At 35.4% G+C, this 25,380-nt stretch overlaps 1 protein-coding gene across 7 annotated transcripts in view; it reads right to left on the bottom strand.

Moving 5' to 3' along the window:
• FSD1L (fibronectin type III and SPRY domain containing 1 like) overlaps positions 1-25,380 on the bottom strand; it is an 80,059-nt gene that overhangs the window by 32,819 nt on the left and 21,860 nt on the right. For all 7 annotated transcript variants that reach the window (XM_045470438.1, XM_045470439.1, XM_045470440.1 and 4 more), the window contains 5 exons: positions 19,777-19,878; positions 10,452-10,474; positions 5,496-5,617; positions 3,359-3,568; positions 1,287-1,385 (listed from right to left, as the gene is read on the bottom strand). In XM_045470438.1, coding sequence (XP_045326394.1) covers positions 1,287-1,385; positions 3,359-3,568; positions 5,496-5,617; positions 10,452-10,474; positions 19,777-19,878 — 556 coding nt within the window. The remainder of the gene's footprint in view (positions 1-1,286; positions 1,386-3,358; positions 3,569-5,495; positions 5,618-10,451; positions 10,475-19,776; positions 19,879-25,380) is intronic.

The raw sequence follows: 25,380 nt of genomic DNA, 5'->3' as shown, positions 1-25,380 counted from the left end.
GAGAGGGAGACACAGAATCTGAAGCAGGCTCCAAGCTCTGAGATGTCAGCACAGAGCCCGATGCAGGGCTTGAACTCATGAACCGCGAGATCATGACCTGAGCCAAAGTCAGCACTTGACCAACAGAGCCACCCAGGTACACCTATTCTGATATAATATTTTTTTTTTTTAAGTTTATTTATTTTTGGGACAGAGAGAGACAGAGCATGAACGGGGGAGGGGCAGAGAGAGAGGGAGACACAGAATTGGAAACAGGCTCCAGGCTCTGAGCCATCAGCCCAGAGCCCGACGCGGGGCTCGAACTCACGGACCGCGAGATCGTGACCTGGCTGAAGTCGGACGCTTAACCGACTGCGCCACCCAGGCGCCCCTCTGATATAATATTTTTATATCACTTCCAAATCATATCAAACTCTGGCACACAAACCTATTCAAACGCTATGTGAACTGAAGGTCAGTGGAACCCCTAAAGGCTGAAGTACTTCAACAGTGTGTAGAATCTGATTCTTGCAGTAAATCCAGTCAATTACCATCTCACAAATGACAAGATCTCTAGCATTATGGCCTTCCAAATGGTAAATACCTCAAAAATGTTCCATGTTGAAATATGTTATTCTAGAGAGTTTTAACTAAATCTGAATTGGTTCCAGGCCCACAGTAAGGGTTGGCACAGAATTTGGAAACAGATTCTTTACACCTTTTCAAGTTAGTTCTAGGGATTGTGGGGAAGTCATTTAACATATGTAAACTTTCATCTGCAAAATGGGTATCAGTAATATTTAAACTACTGATCCCTCAAGATGGTTTTAATGATCAAATGGAAAAGTGTGAGAGTGCTTTGTAAACATTAATAAAATATACAAATGTTAATTTCTACAATAAGGTTTAAGAAAACAGAGAGTACGTGAACTAAACTGAAATGGTACTTCTCCATTATTGAGCCATAATCCATTCCCTGAGAAATCTGTGGGCAAATCTCACTGATGCCTATGTATTCATACTAGACTGCAATTTGTAAAGCACCCACACCACAGGATCCAATGCCATCACCTCAGTCTATTTTACCTATTTGAATACCATCATAAAAGAAGAACTAATGAAAACCAATAGTATAGTCCTAATTTCCCCACCTTAAAATTCCTACTACTGAGAATTCCAAGTATGTATGTGCATGCACACACCACAGGGAAGAAATGCTACCATACATGAAATGCTTCCTATCCCAGTCTTGAATAACTTTGGATGTTAAGTTTTGTTTTATGCTGTATAAATATCTACAATCTTACCTTTGGTCTCTAGAGTCACTGGATCAGAATACTCTCCAGCTACAGCTTTGTTACAAGCTCGAACTCTGAAATTCATATACTTTGAATCAAACTTTAAGCCTGAAAAAATGAAAATGGTTTTCAGATATGAAAATTAAAGGGATCTACTCCCAAAGTAGGAGTATGAACCTTCAAACAGACATATTCCCTCTTGAGAACTCTCTCTTTACTCCACAAGAGTATAAATTTATGTTAAAACAGTGGTAATGCCAAAAATAAGAGGATTCATGATTTATTTCTTACTTTCTTCAAAATAAATATAAATAATACAGTTTAATCAATGTTTTTTTCTTTTTTAACCTAGTGATAAAAAGGTATTCTCAAGTTAAAAGTAATGTCTCATTCAAGGAGAAATGACATATTTAAAAAAAATTTTTTTAATGTTTTATTTATTTTTGAGAGAGACAGAGCATAAGCGGGGGAGGGGCAAAGAGAGATGGAGATAAAGAATCAGAAGCAGGCTCCAGGCTCTGAGCTGTCAGCACAGAGCCAGACATGGAGCTCGAACTCATGAACCATGAGATCATGACCTGAGCCGAAGTCGGACGCTTAACCGACTGAGCCACCCAGGCGCCCCTACAATTTAAAGTAACATACTCAATTTCTGGAAAGAAGACACCCTAAAGAATTTTAATATTTATGAAACACTGTATTTTTACGTGAAAAATGAATTTAAAGAGAAAGTAAAGCATAGGGATTAACAGTAAAACTCTGAAGTTAGTCACATCTAGATTAAAATCTTAGTCCGTGGGGTGCCTGGCTGACTCAATCAGTGGAGCATGCGACTCTGGTTCTCGGAGTCATAACTTCGAGTCCCACACTGGTTGTAGAGATTACTTTAGAAAAATAATAAAATCTTTAAAACTTCAGTCCAAAAACTACTAGCTAAGGGACCATCAACAACTTGACAGAACGAGTTTTTGTATCTGTAAAATAAAAATGATAAAACCAACCTCATAATTATAAAGATTAAATGAGATGTACTATACTGATTAAATGAGACGTATTATGTAATACACTTCAGCCCAGCTGACAAGTGGTAAGTGCTCAACAATGGTAATATTACTGCTCATGCATAACAAGTGTTGAACTACTCCGGAAATATATGGCTACTTAAAATAGCCAAAGTCCCCTATACATAGAGACACCTTTTGAAAGAAAAGGCTAACACACAAATTTCTAATACCAAGTCATAGGTCTGTAAGTATTACTGTGAAGATAATCATAAAAAGGTAAAAGCAACAGCATTTATAGAACCACTGAAATGCAGGGGTAGTACGTACACCTAAAAAGTTGACAGCTTTTTTATTGTTAAAAAACCAAGGTTAGGGGTGCCTGGGTGGCTCAGTCGGTTGAGTGTCTGACTTCGGCTCAGGTCATGATCTCACAGTCTATGAGTTTGAGCCCCGCGTCGGGCTCTGTGCTGACAGTTCGGAGCCTGGAGCCTGCTCTGGATTCTGTGTCTCCCTCTGTCTCTGCCCCTCCCCTGCTCATGCTCTCTGTCTCAAAAATAAATAAAAAACATTTAAAAAAATAAAAAACAAAAGAAAAAAAAACCAAGGTTAAAATTGATGTTATTCTGAAATATTGTTTCCAAAACACTCCTTCATGTTTGTTTTACATACATTGTTTTAACAAATTGAAAATATCAGGAAGTAGTTAAAATGAAAGTTTTCCTGATATTATAAGAGAAGTTCACTTCTATAACAAATACAGAAAAAACCTGGCTAAAGAAACTTAATTTCATCTTTTAAAGTAACTCAACAGGAGCCTGGGTAGCTCAGTTGGTTAAGCCTCCAACTCTTGATTCCGGCTCAGGTTTGTGGGTTTGAGCATCGCATCAGACTCCATGCTAACGGCACAGGCCTGCTTGGGATTCCCTCTCCACCCCTCCCATGAGCTCATGCGTGCTCTCTTGCTCTCTTTGAAAAAGAGAAATAAAACTTAAAAAAAATATCTAAAGTAACTCAAAATATTCTTCACAATTACATTTACTTTCTGAGAAAGAAATTCATAAAATGCAGTCATTTTACCTGATAGTGTATATTCAGTACCCTTAATATTATCAATTATCTCCCAGCATCGCTCATCCTTTACACGTGGAAGTCCGTCAAAATTAGTTTTCCGATATTCCAGTATAAAATGATCAATTTTATTATCTTCTTCTGGCATTCTCCAAGCCACTGTTACAGAATTGTCAGCCACCAAACACTCTACTGGATCTATCTCTGGAGCTTTAGGAACTGAAAGAAAAATACAGGCTCATTTCTCATTTACTACAGTACTAATCTAATATTCACGTTTGTCATTCAAACTGCTTTCTTCAAGTTGCTTTTGAATGGTTCCATTGAATCAGGCTACAAGAAAGGATACCCTATAAATGCAAAGTAACTATTTCTCCAAGTTCCATTTAAAAATTCGTTTCAAAGTTCTTTCACAGACGTATTCAAGATTTATTAAAATATTATTTGGCAAAAAGCAATTCGAACATGCTAAGGATAAAGAACCAACAATGACTTGTTACTTCTCAACACATATTTTTTAATCTGTTACTTCAAACAGCTATAGAATATAGATGAAATCACTACTGACAAAATAGAATAACTTGCTTTGAATCCAATGATTATAATAATTTAAGATATTTTCTATGTATTTTTAAAATCTTGTTTATAAAAGAATTGTAGGGGCACCTGGGTGGCTCAGTCAGTTAAGCATCTGACTTCAGCTCAGGTCACAATCTCATGGTTCATGGGTCTGAGCCCCTCATCGGGCTCTGTGCTGACAGCTCCTGGAGCCTGCTTTGGATTCTGTGTCTCCCTCTCTCTCTCTCTGACCCTCCCCAACTCACGCTCTGTCTCTCTCTCTCTCTCTCAAAAATAAACACTAAAAAAAATTTTTTTTAATTAAAAAAAGTAGTATGAATGACGATAGTAATTCTGAAAGGCCAATTTACAGGTAGATATCCTGTAGTATCCTGAAGTATCATTTCTTCTTCTACATCTATGGCTCCTTCTCTCATCTTTTCTTCTATAAACTTACTTAGAACTTCTGACCTGGCCCACACAAGTTAATACAGTAAAACCTTGGCTTGTGAGCATAATTTGTTCCAGGAACATGCTTGTAATCTATAGCACCCGTAGATCAAGGCGAATTTCAAGAATTATTGGCTCAGTTGTGATCATGTGACATTTGGGGTCACACACTATTCGTATTGCAAGACATCACTCATTTATCGAGTTAAAATTTATTAGAAATCATTGCTCATTTGCAGAACACTAGCAGAACAAGCTACTCACAACCCAAGGTTTTACTGTACTTCACTTATGCTACCTTTATTAGTTCCATTATAGTTTCATGACTACTAATCTGTCTTTTCAGCTAACCTCCAAAAACTAAAGGTCAGTTCTAACTAGAACCTGTAAGGAAAAAGCACCTGTAAGTAAGTAAAAAAGCACTTGCTCCTTCAATCCACCATGTCCAAACTGTTTTAGCTACCAGCCTAACACCATCACTTGATGTCAGCTAAAAAGAGAATACTAGCCAAAAGGTCCCTAGTTGGCTCTCTCACATATGTGGAAAATAATTTGAGACTCAATTTCAAATGGTTTTGGCTACTGAAATATCCTCATACTAATATTCTAATAAGCCAATGTTAACATGTTATTACTGGAAATAAAATGTCATCTGAGCCAATAACCACAACTATACTGGTAATTACAACAGCTAATATGCACCGAGTGTTTACTATGTGCCAGGTACTCCTTTCAAAAGATTTAGAGATTTCAATTCATTTAATCCTTACACAAACCCTAGAAGAATACCATCACATTTTATAGATGAAAAAAATGAAGCAAAGTTAAATAATTTGTTCAAGGTTCACAGCAAGTAAATGGCAGCCAGGATTCAAATCTAAGTCTGGCCCTAAAACTCACTGTTAACTATCATGGTATTATTGCTTCTCTCTGCCAAACTAGCAATAAAAGATATCCCTTTGACGGATTCTTAAAACAGAATTTTTACTACCAGGGAAGTAATTCTCTAAAAGTAAAGACTAGGAAATTTAATTATTCCTTCGCTGATTGAAGAAAAAAATTTCCACATTACACTTCTTTAATATATACATTTCAAAGTTTTACCAAAAAAACCACCTTACATTATATATATACTTACCTGGCAAAAACTTCAAAGTTTGCAGCATCTGTCTTTCCTGAGAAAAATCCACCATTAAATGAGTCATGTTGTCACTGACCTTTGGTTTCAAAGAAAGGCGAAAGGCTGAAGCCATTGTTACTCTATGGTAAACAAAAATATACTTTTAAAAATAAAAGAATGGGGAGTATACCATATTTAATTTATAAATGAAAAGACAGAAGTTATTTCACTTTAGTAATATCAGAAACCATAACAAAGGTAACAAAGCTAAAAATAAATTTGTTCTCAGAGTCTCTCGAAAATTAACTAAATAAAAAACTGTAAAATGTTTTTAATTTTAGACATTCAAATATAACTTAAAGCAACTTTCCTCCAGCCAGTTTTATAAAATTGTACACAAATAAAAATATCTCAAGAGAAAATATCCCATATAAAATCATCATTAGCAGACTCAACAGGGATCTGAGCCTCTGTACGCTCAATCTCACTGACTTCCTGATGCCAACCTCACCCCTTCTCACGTGCCAGATCATGAACTGCATGCTCTCTTTAGTAGTCACAACTACTCCATGTATCCTCAAATAAGAGTAAAAGTACACTGACCAAATACTGTGCACCTGGCAGCTGCTAAAGATGGGCCACGGATGAGAAAGGAGAGAAGTGAAATCACAATTTTGAAAACCATGTTAGTAGGTGTCGCTGTGATGCATCAAAATCAGCTAAACGGAAGGATATAAGGAGAAACAGCCTTGTGAAACCATATGCCATGGAAATAACAGTCCAATACACATTATTAGATGAATACGGTATTAAAAACAAAACGAAAAAAGAAAGAAGCCATACCAGACCTCATTTTACACAAAGTACGGGGGAACTGTTCTGTCAATTAAAACTGGAGATTAAAAGAAATTCTTATATTCTATTAATTTGCCATTTTATCTCAAATTTCAATTTTTTATATTACAATAAGTTTCCACAAGTATAACAAAGTAACACCCCTTATCATCTTTGGTCAAAGAATGATACAAAAGTACTATTCACGGATGATGTCCTGCTAGTACACAATTTGGGAGAAGTAAATAGAGCTGAGGAACAAAGGGAATACTAGGCCTAGTCATTCAAATCTGCCAAATCTACCCAGAGATACGTGGTATGGGAAGATATCAAACTTGCTATCTTTAGTTATTTTGGGATAAAAAATGTCAAACGGATGCTGTATTCAGTTAGTTTACTTCATTTTAAAACTAGGAAAGTAGGGGCGCCTGGGTGGCTCAGTCAGTTAAGCGTCCGTCTTCGGCTCAGGTCGTGATCTCGCGGTCTGTGAGTTCGAGCCCCGCGTCGGGCTCTGTGCTGACAGCTCAGGGCCTGGAGCCTGCTTCCGATTCTGTGTCTCCCTCTCTCTCTGCCCCTCCCCCCATTCATGCTCTGTCTCTCTCTGTCTCAAAAATAAATAAACGTTAAAAAAAATTTTTTTTAACTAGGAAAGTAATTATTTTATTAATAACAATGACAGCTGACCTATTGATCAAGAAGAATGTGCTATAGGGGCGCCTGGGTGGCGCAGTCGGTTAAGCGTCCGACTTCAGCCAGGTCACGATCTCGCGGTCCGTGAGTTCGAGCCCCGCGTCGGGCTCTGGGCTGATGGCTCGGAGCCTGGAGCCTGTTTCTGATTCTGTGTCTCCCTCTCTCTCTGCCCCTCCCCCGTTCATGCTCTCTCTCTCTCTGTCCCCCAAAAAATAAATAAACGTTGAAAAAAAAAAAAATTAAAAAAAAAAAAAAAGAAGAATGTGCTATAGTGAAATACAATTTATGGGAAAGGGAACTCACTGAATACCAAGCACAATGCTGAATATTTCACACACATTACTTTAAGTTATTGGTTCTCAATACTTAAATTTCAGGTGATATCAATAAAAAGTTAGAAACAAAGGCTCAGTCTTACTTTGTTCTTTTATTTATTTATTTTTGTAGAGAGTGTGCATGTGAGAGGGAAGGGCAGAGGGAGAGAGAGAGAATCTGAAGTGGGATCCATGCCCAGCAAAGAGCCTGAGAGGAGCTCAATCTCGTGACTGTGAGATCATGACATGAGCCAAAATCAAGAATTGGATGCTTAATCGACTGAGCCACCCAGGTGCCCCACTTAGTTTGTTCTTTACTGCCCCAAGTATCTTGTGATTTGAAGACTTCTGAAAGACCTATATTCAGATAGGTACTTAGTAAATGACTACTGAATCAATAAATGGGTTTGAACTTACTTGGATGCTTCTAAACCTATTTAAATGGTTTTTGAGAACTGTTCAAAAAAAATATCCAAAAGTATTTTAGGGAATTTAAATCTGAAACTTTATCTACAAAACTTGATTTTAATCACTATGGCCTCAAAGAAAAAGAATGTCCCCCTAAAGTACATTAGAAAGGTCTATCAAAACCTAAAAAACAAGAATAACCTTTATTTTCTGGTCAATGAAGATTTCAGTCTCCTTAAATCAACACAGATGTACAACAATGCTATAATCTTTCAAAAGACTGAACAAATTTTTTACTTTTAAACTGAATAAATTTAGACCATTGTGTCTGAAAGCCCAAACCAACAATCTACCATCCTAGATAATTCTCTACATTACAAGATCCTTGTGATCAGGACTGTTTTAATTCACCTTGATTTTCTTGGTTTACTTCCTATAATACAAGCTGAATATAAGGATCCTTTCCCCTTAGTTTTATTTTTACAAAGACAAAATAACTGCAAAACATATGCATGAGCACTTTCATTTCCTCAAAGTATCTACCTAATTAACTTGACCTACCCTTTCAAGATCCCTTTCTTTCAAGAACCAGAAATCCACAACAAACCTCAACTAATCATCTTACAACATTACTAAAAGCACCCAGAAGTACATACTAGTGATCTGTAAAGTTACAGAGATCTGATGTGTATTATCTTTTCATTTCAGTTGCTAGTTTTAACTGTCACTCCCACTGTTTCTCCTGCATAACCTCTATCACAACAAATGATAAATATTCAATTTCAATTGTATATACTTGATTCCCTTTCAATTGTATATACTTGATTCCCTGGTCAGGTATGGTACACACTTTTCCTTAAAATGCCACTTCTTCCCTCAGTAGAAACTGTTTTATTTTGACTATATATTTAAATTATTTTTATATCATAAATGGCAATGATGGAATTCTAGAAGCTTGTTTCCTGAGAGAGCACCTAATATCTATATCAGAGAAACCTGGACATTATGAAGTTTTAAAACATTAAGCCCAAGACCCAGAAGTTCTCAGGCAGTGAGTAAAAATTTTGTAGGTAGCCAAAATAAATAATGTATAGACTTTGACCAAAAAAAAAAAAACAAAAAAAAAAAAAAAAAAACAAAAAAAAAAAAAACAAAAAACAATGTGCTTTGACAGAGAAAAGGAACCCTGACTGCTGATATCACTCAGAAACTGATGAAATCAAGCCAAGAAGTAGGCTTCGAGGGGCAAAGAAGTTAAGCTTCACTAAAGCTTTGCATTCAGCCATGAAAAATGAGCATTAAATTCTGACAAATGTATCTGGACAGAGAAAGAGGTAAGGGGTAAGAAAAGGATTCTTAGAAGCACAGAACCATATAGATTCCTAGGAGAGGAACAAAAGAAGATCTTGCAAGGGCTCTCATAAAAAGTCTTTGGATAGCCAAAAGCCTGATTAGGAAATGACTTCTAATCCAGAAAATCAGAGACCAGGGAAAGACAGAGTGGAGAGTGGAGTAGGTGGCTAAAGAGAATGATCTAGCCACACTGAAAGATGGATTACTCGTACCGAATTCCAGCAGATACAACCCAATTCTACCTTATCCAAAAAACTGACCTATCTAGCACCCATTCCTTTGTACAGTCAATACTTCTCACCTTCAAATTCTCATAATCACCTTTCCACAAGCAGGATTGATAAGAATGACCCACGTCTTTAATCACCCCGATATAAAATATACCAAAAATGTATAAAAACTAACATCTGTGCTAAGAGTGCTAAAGACTGGCATGTGACTCTTGCCTCTAGTCAAATAATAGGCCATCAGAAAAACAGAATTGAAGACTTCAGCCAAGATTAACAATAGACACACTGGTTTTCACACAACCCATGATGAATAATTTTGTGAATTATCTGATGAAGAATAAATAATTTAATCTAGGATTCAGAGTGGTGCTTTGAAGAGCTACCCCTTTCAGCAAATTTCATAATCCTCAAAGGAATAAACCTTAAGTGATAATCTCACTATTCAATGTGTAGTGATTAGCCAGGAAGAGCAAAACCATCCCTTCTGTGGTAACCCAATGCAAAACTGCTAGCAGCTCTTTTAGCCCTTTGGTGTATTCATTACAGCCAGTACTACATTACCTTTCTTAATCCTGTCTCTATCAATGAGAAAGACCTCTTAAAACAAAGTCATCATTTTAATTTTCTCTTCCCACACACTAAATAGGAGTGGCATGAGAAACAGAAAGAGATGGCACCAGGAACAGGATGGAATGAGAATACAAAGGTGTTAAACAGGAGAGCAGTGAAGTAGGAGAGCTTTAGCTCTTGAGGACTATTAAAAATGCTATGACTTCTCAGAAAATAAGACATAATTATAAAATTTATGAACAACAAAAAAATACATTCCAGGAAATCTGTATTTTTTAATTATCCAAAATGGGTTCCCAACCATTCATAGCTAATTAAAGAACTGTACTAAAACTAACTATATTATACCAGAAATGAAATTCTTTTGGAAGTACATAATTGCCCACAACTAATTTTTTTTAATCTTGCTGATATATTGTTTATTCCAGAAGATATGCAGAAGACATTTTCTTTTTTTATACTTGGATATTAGGTATTTTTATTTTAACCAACGAAAGTCTAGTAAGAAACTGTTCTTGAATTTCATTTCTGACTTCAATATTGACACATATAAAAATGTAGGTTGTATACCATACCTATCCTTGATCTGTCTGGCAGCCTTGAAGCAAATCAGGGAGAAGAGAAAGAAGGCAGTTAGTGTTTTTCATGCAAGTTTCAATGGCAGTGACATGCAAGAAAAGTTAGGATATAAACCCTGGAATAGATTAGTTTCACAGTCATCAAAACATGTATTACAGGAAATCTGTACAGTTCATATCAGCTTGCACAACGTGATGTTAGAATTATAGTAAAAAAAAAAAAAAAATCCAGACCCCATATAAGTCACCTTAAAAGGAGGAAAATTTAACACTTCAAACTAATTCCAGATGACTACAAATGTTTTTCCTTACCTTAAGATTATCAAAGCACACTTCCACTTGCATTCAGTCTGACACTCTTCAACTAGAACAATCAATCTCCTTCATGGGGCACACATTTCTATGCAATCTAATGGTTTTCTTATACATGTCAAATCTGTTCTCCAGTTTTTCTTCAGTGATCTTTCACCATTTCATCATGGTTGTTCCGAGTTTTCTCTATATGCCTTCCCTGGGCAAAGACTTTGTATTTTGAGAGCTTGCCTGCTAACATATAAAACTGGGCTGCAATTCTACAATCCTTTATCCAAAAGAGTAAAGTAGTAATGACAAAAATTCAGACAAGGAGAAACCAGAGAAATACTTGTGGCAATAGGGTCTTTCCCTGAGATGATACAGAAGCTGCTAACTTAAACCTACTATGCATGAGATATGTTTGGGTTTTTTTAGTTTTTTTTTTTTTGAGAATGCTAACACAAGTTTAGGAAAGAAAGAGCTATCACTTGGTGCTATACAGTACACAGAAAAACAATGAAAAATACACACAAAAACTGCTGTCCCCTTCACATTTACATAGAATGTAATATATTTAACAAAAGTTTTTTTCCCCCACACTGACCACCATAATTAACAATAATACATCCAATGTAAACTATAGCTGTTTTGCTCTACACTCTAATCCTAGGCCTTGCATAATGCCTGGCACATGGTAATACTAATAGTTATTCAATTTAGTTGAACACTAATTTGATGTATACAGCAATGCTTCTGCTGCCTCTCCTCTTCAGTTCCAATACTGTTCTTATTTGGTATTGGTCATTTTTATACCCATCCAAAATATTCTGGTCTGAATATCTTTCTACACAAAAAACCAGAACTGACATTTAGGACATCAGCATATGACACATTACCAGCACTACCAGAATCAACTGTGAGACCTGTATACTAATCATTCTCTTCCCTTTATCAAGAAATTTTAGTCCTGGGGTGCCTGGGTGGCTTATTCAGTTAAACATCCAACTTGGGCTCAGGTCATGATCTCATAGATCATGGATTTGAGCCCTGCGTCGGGCTCTGTGCTGACAGCCCGGAGCCTGGAGCCTGCTTTAGATTCTGTGTCTCCCTCCCTCTCTGTCCCTCCCCTGCTTGTGTTCTCTCTTTCAAAAATTAATAACCATTTAAAAAATTTAAAACCAAAAAGACATTTTAGTCCTTAATAAGTTTCTAAAGAGACTTTCCAAGTCCCGCATTCTGCAGGAAACAACCCAATTAGGTGGCAGTGATATGTGTCTCAAGTCATGATACTACCTTGGTATTAGGCACAAGAAATGTTAAGAAAGTCAATTACAATGATTTTTAAAAACCACTGTCATTACAGCTAGAATTACAAACCAAAGATTTTAATATAAATGTCAGAGGAGAGAAAGAGGAGAATCCTCTTGTTTCTTTAAATATGGATAAGTGCCACTACCATTACCCCCTAGACTCCCTTTATTTCTTCCTCCAGGTGAGGTGAAAGGACTTACTCTGAGATGAGTTTGAAAGGAGAAACTAGAAATAAGTAGCTCAGTTACTTTTCCTCTTTCTGGCAACTTGCTTGCCTACTGAGAACATATATTCTGTTCTTTGCCTCTATGCAGGAAGTTTGACAGAAACAGGCTCTCTCTCTCACACACACAGAACTGAGATAGCCTTGTATTGACTATACCTAGGTGGGCAAGTCTGACTAACTCTAGGATTCAGTATTAGAAAGCTTACCCGTTGATATAAGCCAAATTCTCCAGTATCGTTTTGTTGGTATTTGGCTTATCAGCTTTACTGTCTTCTCTTATTTCCCAACTGGTTTAGAACTTGGTTAGAGAAATGTTACTTACCTGTCACTCTCAAAGAACCCAACAATCTGAAGACCATTACTATCTTTTTTTAAAAAATAAACTAAGATTTTATTTCATCTTTCAAGAACACTATACAATATATATGTTTAATTTCCCTACAACAATTTTCTTTAAAGTAATCTCTATACCCAAAGTGGGGCTCAAACTCACGAGCCTGAGATTAAGATTCGCATGCTCTACTGATGGAGCCAGCCAGGCGCCCTCAATACTGTGTCTTTTAAACTGACCATAGTGATTCAATTTTGTGTCTAGAGTTACTTAATTTAGTAACGGTGCCGTTTTTTTAGTGTGTCTGTGCAAGTGCATGCATGTGCACACGCATGTAAAGCTTTCTTGTTATCATTTAATGTACTAGATTACTTGTGGCAAACCAGAAAAGGAATACATGAAAAGCCAAATAATGTTGGAAAAACTGTCTTGTGTATTTACACATAAACATACCCAGGTCATCAAACTGAAGACTCAGCATTTCCTCTTTCATTTAGGTTCGAATTTAACAGTACATACACTGTGTAAATGCAGAAGGGGTTGAAAAAGTTACTCTGTGTGATAAAAAAGGGGAGAAAGTCTCAAATTCTGAAGATACTTCTCTAAAAGGGCCCAATTTCAAGAAACATCTTAAATTGGAAAATTGTTTAATTTTTTTCTGGAATTTCTTCTCCCAAAGCAGAAATCTATCCAAAAGACACACATTACTATGCTGCTTGATTCCTCTTTCAAGAGTGATGCATTCTGTCAATTAAACATCTCTGCTTACCAAGTACCAAACGATTTCAGAATTTACCATTGCTCTATCTCTAACACATTTATTTGCATCTACAGAATTCCACTTAGTGAATTATGAACAGGCCTCAGTGAATCTTCAGATTTTTGGGTAATGGCACTGTATATTTTTAGAAAGCCTTCAAGAAGTATTAGCCATATTACCTTGCTCAATACCACTGTTTTCAATTTCAATAACTATTTCTATTTCAATCTTTTATTGAAATCCTTGCCAACACTTAACTTTATTGCCTTCAGATATGGCTCCTTTCTCTCCCAATCTCTTCCTCCACCTCTCAATTAATTGTTTTCAAAATAAATCTTACAATCCTGATCAGTTATAGGAATCTATCACCTGAGACCAAACTTCTTTAAATAGAACTGTAATAAGAGTATAAATAGGAGTAACTGCAAATGGTTCTTCATAATTACCAATTAGATATAAAGAAGTTAAACCAGATCTTTCTCAATCTCTCTTGGTTTTAATCTGCTATAAGTAGATACAGAAACTATTTTCTTCCATGAATTTATCAAGCACTCTGAAAGTTAAGATCTTATTGTTTCTGTATTTCTTTTTAATATCCTCATTCTTCTATTTTTATAGGAAGATGTTAGATACAAAGTACCCTAAAATAATCCAACTGTGAAGCAGCTAATTGAATAGTATTTTCTAAACAGTTAAAATGGAAATAATAATAAAAATTTTAGATTTTGCTTACTGTACTCAATGAATCATTTACCCAAAAAGAACAAAATTTGAGATTGTCAAATTTCTTCCACTCAGCAAAAGTTTTGAAATTCATCAGCAAAAAATATGCAGTCTGAGACCAAGGTTTAAGATATCTGAGTTTCACACCACATGAACCAACAAGTTACTTAACTCGTTTAGGATTCAGTTACCTCATCTATAAGGTGATGAGCACTAAAGTATCTTCAAACCCAAAAGTTCATCCTAAGCCATCTTATTTTCACATAACTTTTAAAAAATTATCCAAATTAAACACTTCAACAATCGAATTCTCTGAAATACAGACTAAAATGAAGAGGCCACTAGGGAAAAGTTAGTTAAAATCAGAACATTAATAAAAAGCAACAAAAATAAGAATACAGTTGACCCTTGAACAACACAGGCTTTGAACTACATGGCCCACTTATATATAGGTTGTTTACAGCATAGTGCTGTAAATGTGTTTTCTTTTCCTTATGATTTTCTTAGTAACATTTTCTTTTCTCTAGCTTACTTTAACAATTCAGCAAATAATACACATAACACACAAAATATACATTAATCAACTATGCTATAGGTATGGGTTCTGGTCAACAGTAGGCTATGAGTAGTTAAGTTTTGGGTGAGTCAAAAGTCACACATGGAGGGGCGCGTGGGTGGCTCAGTCAGTTAAGTGTCTGACTTCAGCTCAGGTCATGATCTCACAGTCCGTGAGTTCAAGCCCCTCATCGGGCTCTGTGCTGACAGCTCAGAGCCTGGAGCCTGCTTCAGATTCTGTGTCTCCCTCTCTCTCTGACCCTCCCCCGTTCATGCTCTGTCTCTCTCTGTCTCAAAAATAAATAAAACATTAAAAAAAAAAAAAGTCATACATGGATTTTAAACTATGTGGAGGTTGGTGCTCATAGCTCCTATCTTGTTTAAGGGCCAACTGTATATCTGTTTCTGAATAACAATAGAGAAAAATACACTCATGCTGTCAAAATGAAGAATCTAGCAAAAGCTAGATTTCAAAACTAGCATTTGCCTGACAGGATTTATCTTTATTTTGATTTGCAGTAGAGTCCAATAGAGTTCCTGGTAACACTCTGAATGCCACACAACACTAAGAAACTTTTCAAGTCTTGTCTATATGCTCATTCACATTGTTTTAGTATAAAACAGATTTTCCCATTAGATTGTGGAAACATAATTTTGTAATGTTTCCTCCAGACAATCTGAAAATGACTAAGGGGCAAACATTTAATACTTTCCCAATACTGTTTATAATATATAATTGAGACTCCTACCCTCACCCCAAAAATACCATATTAAGGAATAACCTGGGAAATGAAAGGGACTCCAAGAAAATGAAAAAGAGATGGCTCCAAAGAATGAAAGAGAAAATGAAAAGAGATGCTATTTTCCTTTAAGCAAAAATACTAGCTTTAAAAAAAATAAAAAACAAAACTACTGCACACCAGTTGAAACCATATATTAGAAGTTTTATATTTTCGATACATATCTGTTTATAAAAAGAACTAAAATATGATCATTTAAGCCTTCTTCACAAGGCTACAGTAAATAACTTGAAATAAATTTTGAATACAGTACTGCATACATCTGTTCTATGACTAAGCACATAAGACATAAATGCCCAGAAATGAAATAAGGTGAAAAATTACAGTTTGGGCTATTCTATTCGAAAAAATTTTTAAAGTAGGCTTCACACCCAGTGTGAAGCCCAATGCAGGGCTTGAACTCACAACCCCTGAGACCAAGACCTGAGCTGAGATCAAGAGTCAGATGCTTGACTGACTGAGCCATCCAGGCACCCACAGTTTGGCCATTCTTAACAAATATTTGTATTTGTTTTTAAATTGCCTTTGTAACTGAAACATTCACGCTTTTGGTAAAGATTCTTTCCTCTCTCAGCATTCCTGACTTCAACCCACAGAAAGCACTTCTGCTAATACTCCTGTTCCCTTGAAAACACACTGAGCTTCTACCCTTCTCCTTATTTGTTCCACCCAGTGGTCAAGGCTGACACCGACTGAACAATATGCCAATGGCGAGTTACTATGAGTCTGAAGTGGGAAATACACAAAATCCATTCTCCCTTTTCGTCTAAGATCGAATGCAGAAGACAGTGTTCCCCTTTCACCCCACCCTGTACTTTTTATTCCACTGAAGGTTCCATGTACAGGTACCCATTCCCTCCCTTCTAGTCTAACAAATTGGGTTATGTGTGGCAAGATAATGAACTGGATGGGTAGTGACTTGGAAACTGCCCCACAGACTCAGCTCTTTTCATAAGTAGAATTCAAGTTCCAAATTTAGGGATGGGGGAGCAGAAATAGTAATTTTGCCAAAGGATCCAAGCAATGCTCTGCAGACCAGATATTAGGAGAAAAGCCAGGTTTGGTGGGGTTTTGGCTACTTGTCCATCCAGAAATAAAGGAAATGATCCAAATTTCATTTGCTTGTGAGCCTTCTTCATATATTCATATCAAGCAAACCTCTAACAATTAAAAAAAGTTAATGAAAATAAAACAAATTTCTAATGCCAAATTTTAAAAAATTAATGAAAGTATGTTCCAATATCCTTTTCCATTTGTGCCATTTTTACTCATTCATTTTCAGATTGCCTAATGCTGGTAAATAGCATAGCTTCATATTCAGGTACTGCTGAGGTACTGCAACATGATCATTTAAATGTTAGTACTTAAAGTACTCTTTTTGAAAATAATAAAGTCTAAAAAGACTCAGGGGCTGGATTTCAGCCTATGATTTTTTTGTGCCCACGAGCTATTCAAATTAATCTGATTTAATCACTTTAATATGGGATATTCATAAACAGTATACCTTAAAAGAATTTATTTTCCCAAATATCTAACAATATACTGCTAGCCCAATAATTAATCTTTTAAGTCATCTTCCCTATTCTGTCAGCAATTAGGTGTTTGAGGCAAGCTTATCTATAGTCCACGCAGCTGACTAGAAAAGTGAACTTGGTTTGTGACTTGGAATCAGACTATTATTTGGATACTATTTGGATGTACTAAGAAAATAATCACAAACAACTCTCAGTTAAGCATTTTTCTTGAACAATAAACTCAGATTTTTAGGTACAAAACAATGACAAATAATTTATTTTATCACATTTCCAATTGGGTTAAGCAATTAAGCAATACTGCACAATGCTGAAAAACCAAAATAATAAGAGAAGAAGCAACATGGAACATTAAAAAAATATGTTTAAACCACAATTGGATTTATCAGAACCTTCCCAATTTACAATTATCTGGGAATAAGTTTTAACAAAGTTATGACAAAGGAAAAAAGGAGAAAACAGCAGCCTTTGAGAGCAAGGGGAAAGGACTCAGAAAATAGTGGAAAGAGAAACTTGGAAGAAACAAACTTGATCAGTTTTCCCAAGCGTCCGTCCCTACTTAAATGCAACTGGGTTCAAGTTGTTTTTGAATACTTTTGTCTATATTTTACTGTTTTCCTATCTTCTTCCTCACTCTCAGGCTGTTAGTTCTTGCTGCTATGATTATGCTTGTCATTTATAACTACCTCACTGCACTAGAAGGGGACTCTGTTAACAACTAGGAAACTGAAGAAAAAACTAAAAATTTACTAGCGTCATGTATATAATAGTCACCAGATTCTAAGAAACTATCATGAAAAAAGAATATTAATTCCTGCCCATGAACTCTATGACACTAACTGATGACTCAGATACTTTTTGCTTTCTGTAAATTTTTTGGCTATGTTCCAGATATTTGAGGTTATCCCATAAACATCCTCTGCAAAGGTGATGTATATATATTTTTAAAGTACTTTAAAGTATGATACATTTCCCTCATAATTCCTTTATATAGCAAGTCCTACCAAATGCAAAGATGAACCTACTTACAATCTACCTCCAAATTCAAGAATTAAGTAATTCACAGATTTACAGCAAGAGAATGTTTTTATTCATTTCATTAGAAGTAATCCATTTTTAAAATTCATTTTCAAAATGCAAGGGATGTAAACCACTAAAATGTTATCTTCTCAAGGAAGTTTTTCTACCTTCAAGTTCAGAGAAAAATCATGAAATTAAAATATTAGATGGACAAAAATGGATTATAAAACCGTGCTAATGCAGTTTTCACTACATACTCCACAAAGACCAAGAAAATATCAAATTCAAATATCTTATCTTGATAAAATTCCTACATAGTATATATTTTACTAATTATATAGCTCAAGTTCCCACTTTTCTCACACCTTTTTTTAATATATTCTACATCCTTATTCTACATCAAATAGAGTGTATTTGATTTGATAACTTGGTAATCATTTAAAAATAAACCAACTTAAAATAAAAATTAGAATCTAGAAATCAGAATCTCCTAAATACCAGAATCTAGGTTAAAACATTAACAGTCTTATTATTCTACTGCTTATATTTCATACCAAACATACCCTTCAAGTAAGATCCTACATTTTGGGGGCACCTGGCTGGCTCAGTCGGTTAAGCGTCCTACTCTTGATTTCAGCTCAGGCCATGATTTCACAGGTTCATGAGTTCGAGACCCACATCAAGCTCCACACTGACAGTGCAGAGCCTGCTTGGGATTCTCTCTCTGCCCCTCCCTTGCTCTTGTGTGCATGCTCTCTCTCTAAATAAATAAATAAACTTAAAAAAAAGAACCTACATCATCATATTTTAACAAAACATTCAAACAATTACACTAAACAGTGGGACATTTAATAACAGATTTAATAACAAATTTCACTAGGTTACAGTGCTCATCTGCATCAAGTGATGTTTTCCCAATCAGCTCATAGAAGGAATACAAAACTAGATTTTGAACAATGTTAATAGCAATATTAATCTTCTTTCCTAAGTCAAAAAATACTTATAACAAAGGTAAAAAACACAAGTACCCTTAAAATAAATAACCAGTAGGGATGTAATTGAAAGAGAAAATAGGGGCGTCTGGGTGGCTCAGTCGGTTAAGCATCCGACTTCAGCTCAGGTAATGATCTCACAGTTCATGAGTTCGAGCCCCGCATCGGGCTCTGTGCTCACAGCTTAGATCCTGGAGCCTGCTTCAAATTCTGTGTCTCCCTCTCTCTCTGCTCCTCCCCCGCTCATGCTCTGTCTCTCTCCTTCAAAGATAAATAAAAACATTAAAAAAAATTTTTTTTAAAAAGAAAAAGAAAATAACTTGATTCATCTGATAGAGCATTAAAGAGAAATTAAATAATTTGTTCTTGACTCCAAAGACACATCTGGGTGTCTGCTTTGGAATACATAAATATACAGCAATTTACTTAAGAAATTCCAAGCCTATTTATTTACTTATTTATTTATTTTTAATTTTTGAGCAAGAGAGAACATGTGAGTGGAAGAGAGGGGCAGAGGGAGAGAGAGAATCCCAAGCAGGCTCCACGATCAGCACAGAGCCCAACGTGGGGATCAGTCCCATGACGCTAGGATCATGACCTGAGCTGAAATCAAGAGCTGGATGTTCAACTGATTGAGCCACCCAGGCGCCCTCCACAAAGACTTTTTTAGAATTAGAAATAGCTGAATAAATCCAAAATTGAAAGGGAAAGCACCATTTTTTTTTAAACAAAACTTTCCTATTTAAGTGGTTTAGTTTTTTGGCTGGTTTTTTGGTACCTTTGAAAATTCTTCAGGTTCCTTTAGATCTAATGACCGTGTTGCAAATTCTAGTAGTTCTTCTGAGTTCTCCAAGGCATTATTACATTGACTGAGCTGACTCTAAAAAATAATAAAAATAAATCTTTAAAACAAATTTCCTATTTCCATGAGGATCTTAACTGTATATTGTTATAATGAACTTACAATTTGAATAGCAAAAATTGAACAAAAATATTTTAGAGAGGTGTTAAAGCAACATAATCACTAGTCATATATGTAAGAAATTTTAATTATTTTAATACATTGTACTTAACATCTTTCCATAATTTATTCAAAATAGCTTAACTGCATACAGATACAGATATACCCATCATTTAAAAACACAAAAGAAAATAAAGCAGTTATAAAAAGTTGGGGTCAAATTCACTTAAAGATTCTTCCCAATCAAGGTAATTAGAAAACTATCAACAACTTAGTTAACTATCAACAATTTAAATTAAAATATCGAAATAATTCATCTGCAGACAACATCCTCTATAAATGAAGACTAGATTTCTTGATAATATTTAAAAATTTAAACTAAAGTTTATTAATCAAGTTAAAGGTACATTCAGTTGAGCATAATTTTAATATTCCATTTATCACATTACTCAAATAATACATACTACCATAAATGATAATTTATAGTTTCCATAATTGGGTAACACAGGAATCACAAATGGAATTGCCAAGATTTCAAAAAGAATAAAGAGGAACAAAAGATGGTAACTATTATAGTGATGTGCTCTGTTATGGTGATGTATTAATTTCAAGTACCAGTCTTTCTTAGTTCTCTTCCATTCTATCATTTGTGGTCTAAAACTAAGCCCAGTCATGAAAAACTATTGTTAGTGATACCTTTAAACAAAGAAACAGATATATTTCTAAGTTTTTAACGTACTCAAGATTTTTCTTCAGAATATTAATATCTATTACTATCTATTCCATATTCAAATCTACTTAGGTTTCCCTTAAGATCAGCACTAAAGATAAACTATGGCTAATTTTCTTAGTTTCTGGATGCGTTATATTTTAACTTTGGAAAAGTAGAATAGTTTTACCATATTTTGGGTTAAAATAGGTTTTCATGTATTATTCTAAGAACCCAACCACAATCTACTAAAAATACTACTCCTTCTAGGAGTAAAACTCTTATGAGTTCCAAAGAATAATTAACAAACCACCATTTGAAATATCTCAATTGTTGGAGAGCTTTATGAAAGGTTTAAGCAAAATCACAGAACAAAATGGTAGCTATAAATGGTCTACACAGGATCACTAGGGCAAACTAAGTTAACATAGCTTTAAAGTAAGAAATAACAAAAAGAATAAGGAATATATCTCAAGTAACCATTAAAAGAATCAAATCTGAGGTCAAAGTTTAAGATAAAATATCTTATTCTAAGAAAATGCTATAAATTTGCTTTCAAGTCAAGAGGGAAAATTAAAAAGAGTACAAAGGAATTCAATTTAAAGAGCAATAATAACTTGTCAGTTATTTAGAGGAATTAGTAAAATCTTAATGAAAGCAACATACTATCGAGTTTGTGAACCCAAAGGGAAAACAGAGATACTCTACTGTCTCCAACTAAAGAAGAAAATGGCATCAGTAGCCAAGTTGTGATTCTTTTTAATGTTTGATTTTTAAACTATCCCAATAAACCTTTAATATTTGAATTACCATTAGGCTGATATCACCATAACTTTTCCTTTGAATCATAATACAAAAACATCCTCAAGAATGAACTTCTGTCCACTAAGCTTATATTTCAACAACTCACAGTCTTATTTATAGCATATTGTCCCCTCAATATCTCTTGTTCTCCCCTAGATCACTATTCCTATGAAAAAAAAATTGCCAAAATTTTTGTGGCATTGAGGAACAGCAAGTATTAAGAGTTACAAAGGATAATCAAGTGTAAGATTAAAAAAAAAGAAAAAAAGAAAACAATGGAATCTCTGGAAAAAATGAAGATCTCAAGTGATGATACAGGAAGAGAAAAATCGTCTAACATCCTTGTAGTGACCACTTTGAAACAGTACTTGGAATTCTGTTTCTATTTTCTGCAATGTTCTGAATTCTCCATCGTTATTCAACAGCCAGTGATGAATCTGATAGAATACTTGACAAAAAAATCAGAGTAAAATCATCCCTTTTAAAAAGAGCCCAAATGTAAATTTAATGGAAGACTTCCATGAATCATCAGCTCAGTTGCAAAAAAAAAAAAAAAAAAAAAAAAAATTATCATGTAATTAAGATTCACAAAATCCAAAGTAAACAAAGTTCATCTGAGACTATAAGAAAAAGAGTTTAAATAAATTTATGTAACCCAATTTTCTATTAATGGCAATTTAGTCAACAACTAGAAACAGAAACTTAATAGTTTATAAGAGCAATAAATGCAGCTCGTTCTAAGAACAGCACTGTAGATTTTACGTGTACACACATATATCCAGCTCTGTATATGGCTGTCAGAAAATAAGTTCTGAAATTAAAATATCACACTTCTTTTGGAAGTCTTAAAGACATACTTTAAATCAAACTCCACAATGGATAGAAATTACCCCATTCTGAAAATCTCAAACATCTTGAGTTAATAAAGAACTCTTCTTTTTTTTTTTTTTAAAGTTTATTTATTTATGTTTAGAGAGAGAGAAAAAAGAGCAAGTGCGGGAAGGGCAGAGAGGGAGAGAGAGAGAGAGGGAGAGAGAATCCCAAGCAGGCTCCGCACTGTCAGCACAGAGTCTGATGTGGAGCTCAAACTCACGAAACCATGAGATCATGACCAGAACCAAAATCAAGACTTGGACACTTAACCGACTGAGCCACCCAGGCACCCCAAAGAATAACACTTCTAAAAATCAAAACCCACATGCCATGACATAAATGATACAGATCCATCCTCCAAATCGGCACTGACTTGGCTTCAAGACGATTCGAAGACTCTTCCAAACTTTTGAACTTTGATGATCTTAACAACTGACCAACCTCTTAACTGAAATACCCCCTCTTACCTTTATTAATTAAGCTTTTCCTCCCTCAAAGCACTTCAAATCAGTTTCTTTTCTTTTTTAAGTTGATTTATTTAGTTTGAGAGACAGCGTGAGCAGGGGAAGGGCAGAGAGAGGAAGGGAGAATCTCAGGAACCATGATCCATGACCTGAGTTGAAATGGGAGTCAAATGCTTAACTGACCGAGCCACCCAGGCACCCCAAAAATGAAATACTGTACTCTGAAGTAAACTTAACTAAGGAGGCAAAAGACCTATACATTTAATGCTATAAAACTACTGCTGAAAGAAATTAAAGCTGATACAAAAAAATGGAAAGATATCCCATGATCTCAATTGGAAGACTTAATATTATTAAAGTGTCTATACCACCCAAGTCAATCTACAAATTTAATTCAATCCCTATCAAAATTTCATGGCATCTTTTTTGCAGAAATAGGAAAAAAAAAAAAAAAAAAACATGTTAAAATTCACAAGGAATCCCAAGGGACTCCAAAGTGCCAAACAATCCTGAAAAAGAAGAACCAAGCTGGAGACCTCACTCACACTTTCTGATTTTAAAATTTATTACAAGCTACAGTAATCAGGACAGTGTGGTACTGGCATAGAGACAGACATACAGAGCCCATACAGAGCCCAGAAAGGATCCCACACATACGCAGTTAAATGATCTTTGAGGGGCGCCTGGGTGGCGCAGTCGGTTAAGCGTCCGACTTCAGCCAGGTCACGATCTCGCAGCCCGTGAGTTCGAGCCCCGCGTCAGGCTCTGGGCTGATGGCTCAGAGCCTGGAGCCTGTTTCCAATTCTGTGTCTCCCTCTCTCTCTGCCCCTCCCCCGTTCATGCTCTGTCTCTCTCTGTCCCAAAAATAAATAAACGTTGGAAAAAAAAAAAAAATTAAAAAAAAAAAAAATGATCTTTGATAAGAGTGTCAAACCACACAACGAGAAAACCACAGAATCTTTTTAGACAAATGGTGCTGGAAAAACTGGATACTCACATGCAAAAGAATGAACTGAGACCCTTATCTAACACTACATACAAAAATTAACTCGAAATGGATTAAAGACCTTAATTAATACAAGCCCCAAAATTATAAAACTGATAAGAGAAAACACAGAGGAAAAGCTTCATGACACTGGGTCTGCAATGAATTCTTGACTATGACACCAAAAGCAAAAAGAGACAAATGGGACTATACCAAATTTAAAAATTTCTCCACATTAAAGGAAATAACACAGTGAAAAGACAACCTACGGGATGGTAGAAAATAATTACAAATCCTACATCTGACAAAGGGTTAATATCCAGAATATATAAAGAACTCCTACAATTCAACAACAAAAAAGAACCCAATTAAAAAATGAGCAGGAGGCCTGAATAAACATTTCCCCAAAGAAGACATACAAATGGGCAACAAGTATATGAAAAGATGCTCAACATCATTAATCATTAGAGATGCAAATCAAAGCTACGATGAGATATCATCTCACATACATTAAGATGGTTACTACTGGAGTGCCTGGGTGACTCAGACGGCTAATTATCCAACATCGGCTTAGGTCATGATCTCGAGGTTCATGCGTTTAAGCCCTGCAAAAGGCTCTGTTCTGACAGTTCACAGCCTGGACCTTGCTTCAGAGTCTGTGGTTTCCCCCTTTCTCTACCCCTCCCCTGCTTGCACTCTGTCTCTCTCAAAAAAAAAATAAAATAAACATTAAAAAAAAATAAAGATGGCTACTACCAAAAAATATTTAAAATATGGATGAATAGGTGATGGTGGTCAAAAGGTACAAATTTCCAGTTATAAAATAAGTCCTGGGAATGTAATGTACAGCACGGTGAATACAATTAATAATATCATATTGCACATTTCGCAACATAGGCCTCAAATTCACGACCCCAAGATCAAGAGCTGCGGGTTCTACCAACTGAGCCAGGCAGGTACCCCTACTGTACTGTATATCTAAACACTGCTAAGAGAGTAGATCTTAAAAGTTCTTATCACAAGAAAAAAAAAGTCTGTAACTATGTGTGGTGATGGCTGTCAGCTAGACTTACTGTGGTGGTCATTTTGCAATATGTATAAATAGCAAATTATTATATTGTACACATAAAACTAATAAAATGTTATAGGTCACATCTCAATTTAAATAATAATGATAGTAATAATAATAACAATAAAATAGAGGGGCACCTTGGTGGTTCAGTCAGTTAAACATCTGACTCTTGATTTCAGGTCATGGTCATGATCTCACAGTTCGTGGGATCTTGTCCTACATTGGGCTCCATTCTGACAGCAAAGCCTACTTGGGATTCTCTCTCTCTGCCCCTCCCCCACTCACCCTCCTTCTTTTTCTCTCTCTCTTTCAAAAATAAATAAAAGCAGTTAAGAAGGTAAATCTTAGGTTTTTAACCACAATTAAGAAAAAACAAGAGGGATGCCTGCCTGGGTGGCTCACTTGATTAAGCATCCGATTCTTAATTTCACTCAGGTCATGATCTCAGTTTGAGTTCAAGCCCCACCATCGGGGCTCTGCGCTGACCTCACAGAGACTGCTTCAGATTCTGTGT

This window comes from Leopardus geoffroyi, chromosome D4, assembly GCF_018350155.1.
Source record: "Leopardus geoffroyi isolate Oge1 chromosome D4, O.geoffroyi_Oge1_pat1.0, whole genome shotgun sequence".
NCBI lineage: Eukaryota > Metazoa > Chordata > Mammalia > Carnivora > Felidae > Leopardus > Leopardus geoffroyi.
Note: the sequence above shows the minus strand (reverse complement) of the source record. Positions and strands in the feature narration are given on the sequence as shown.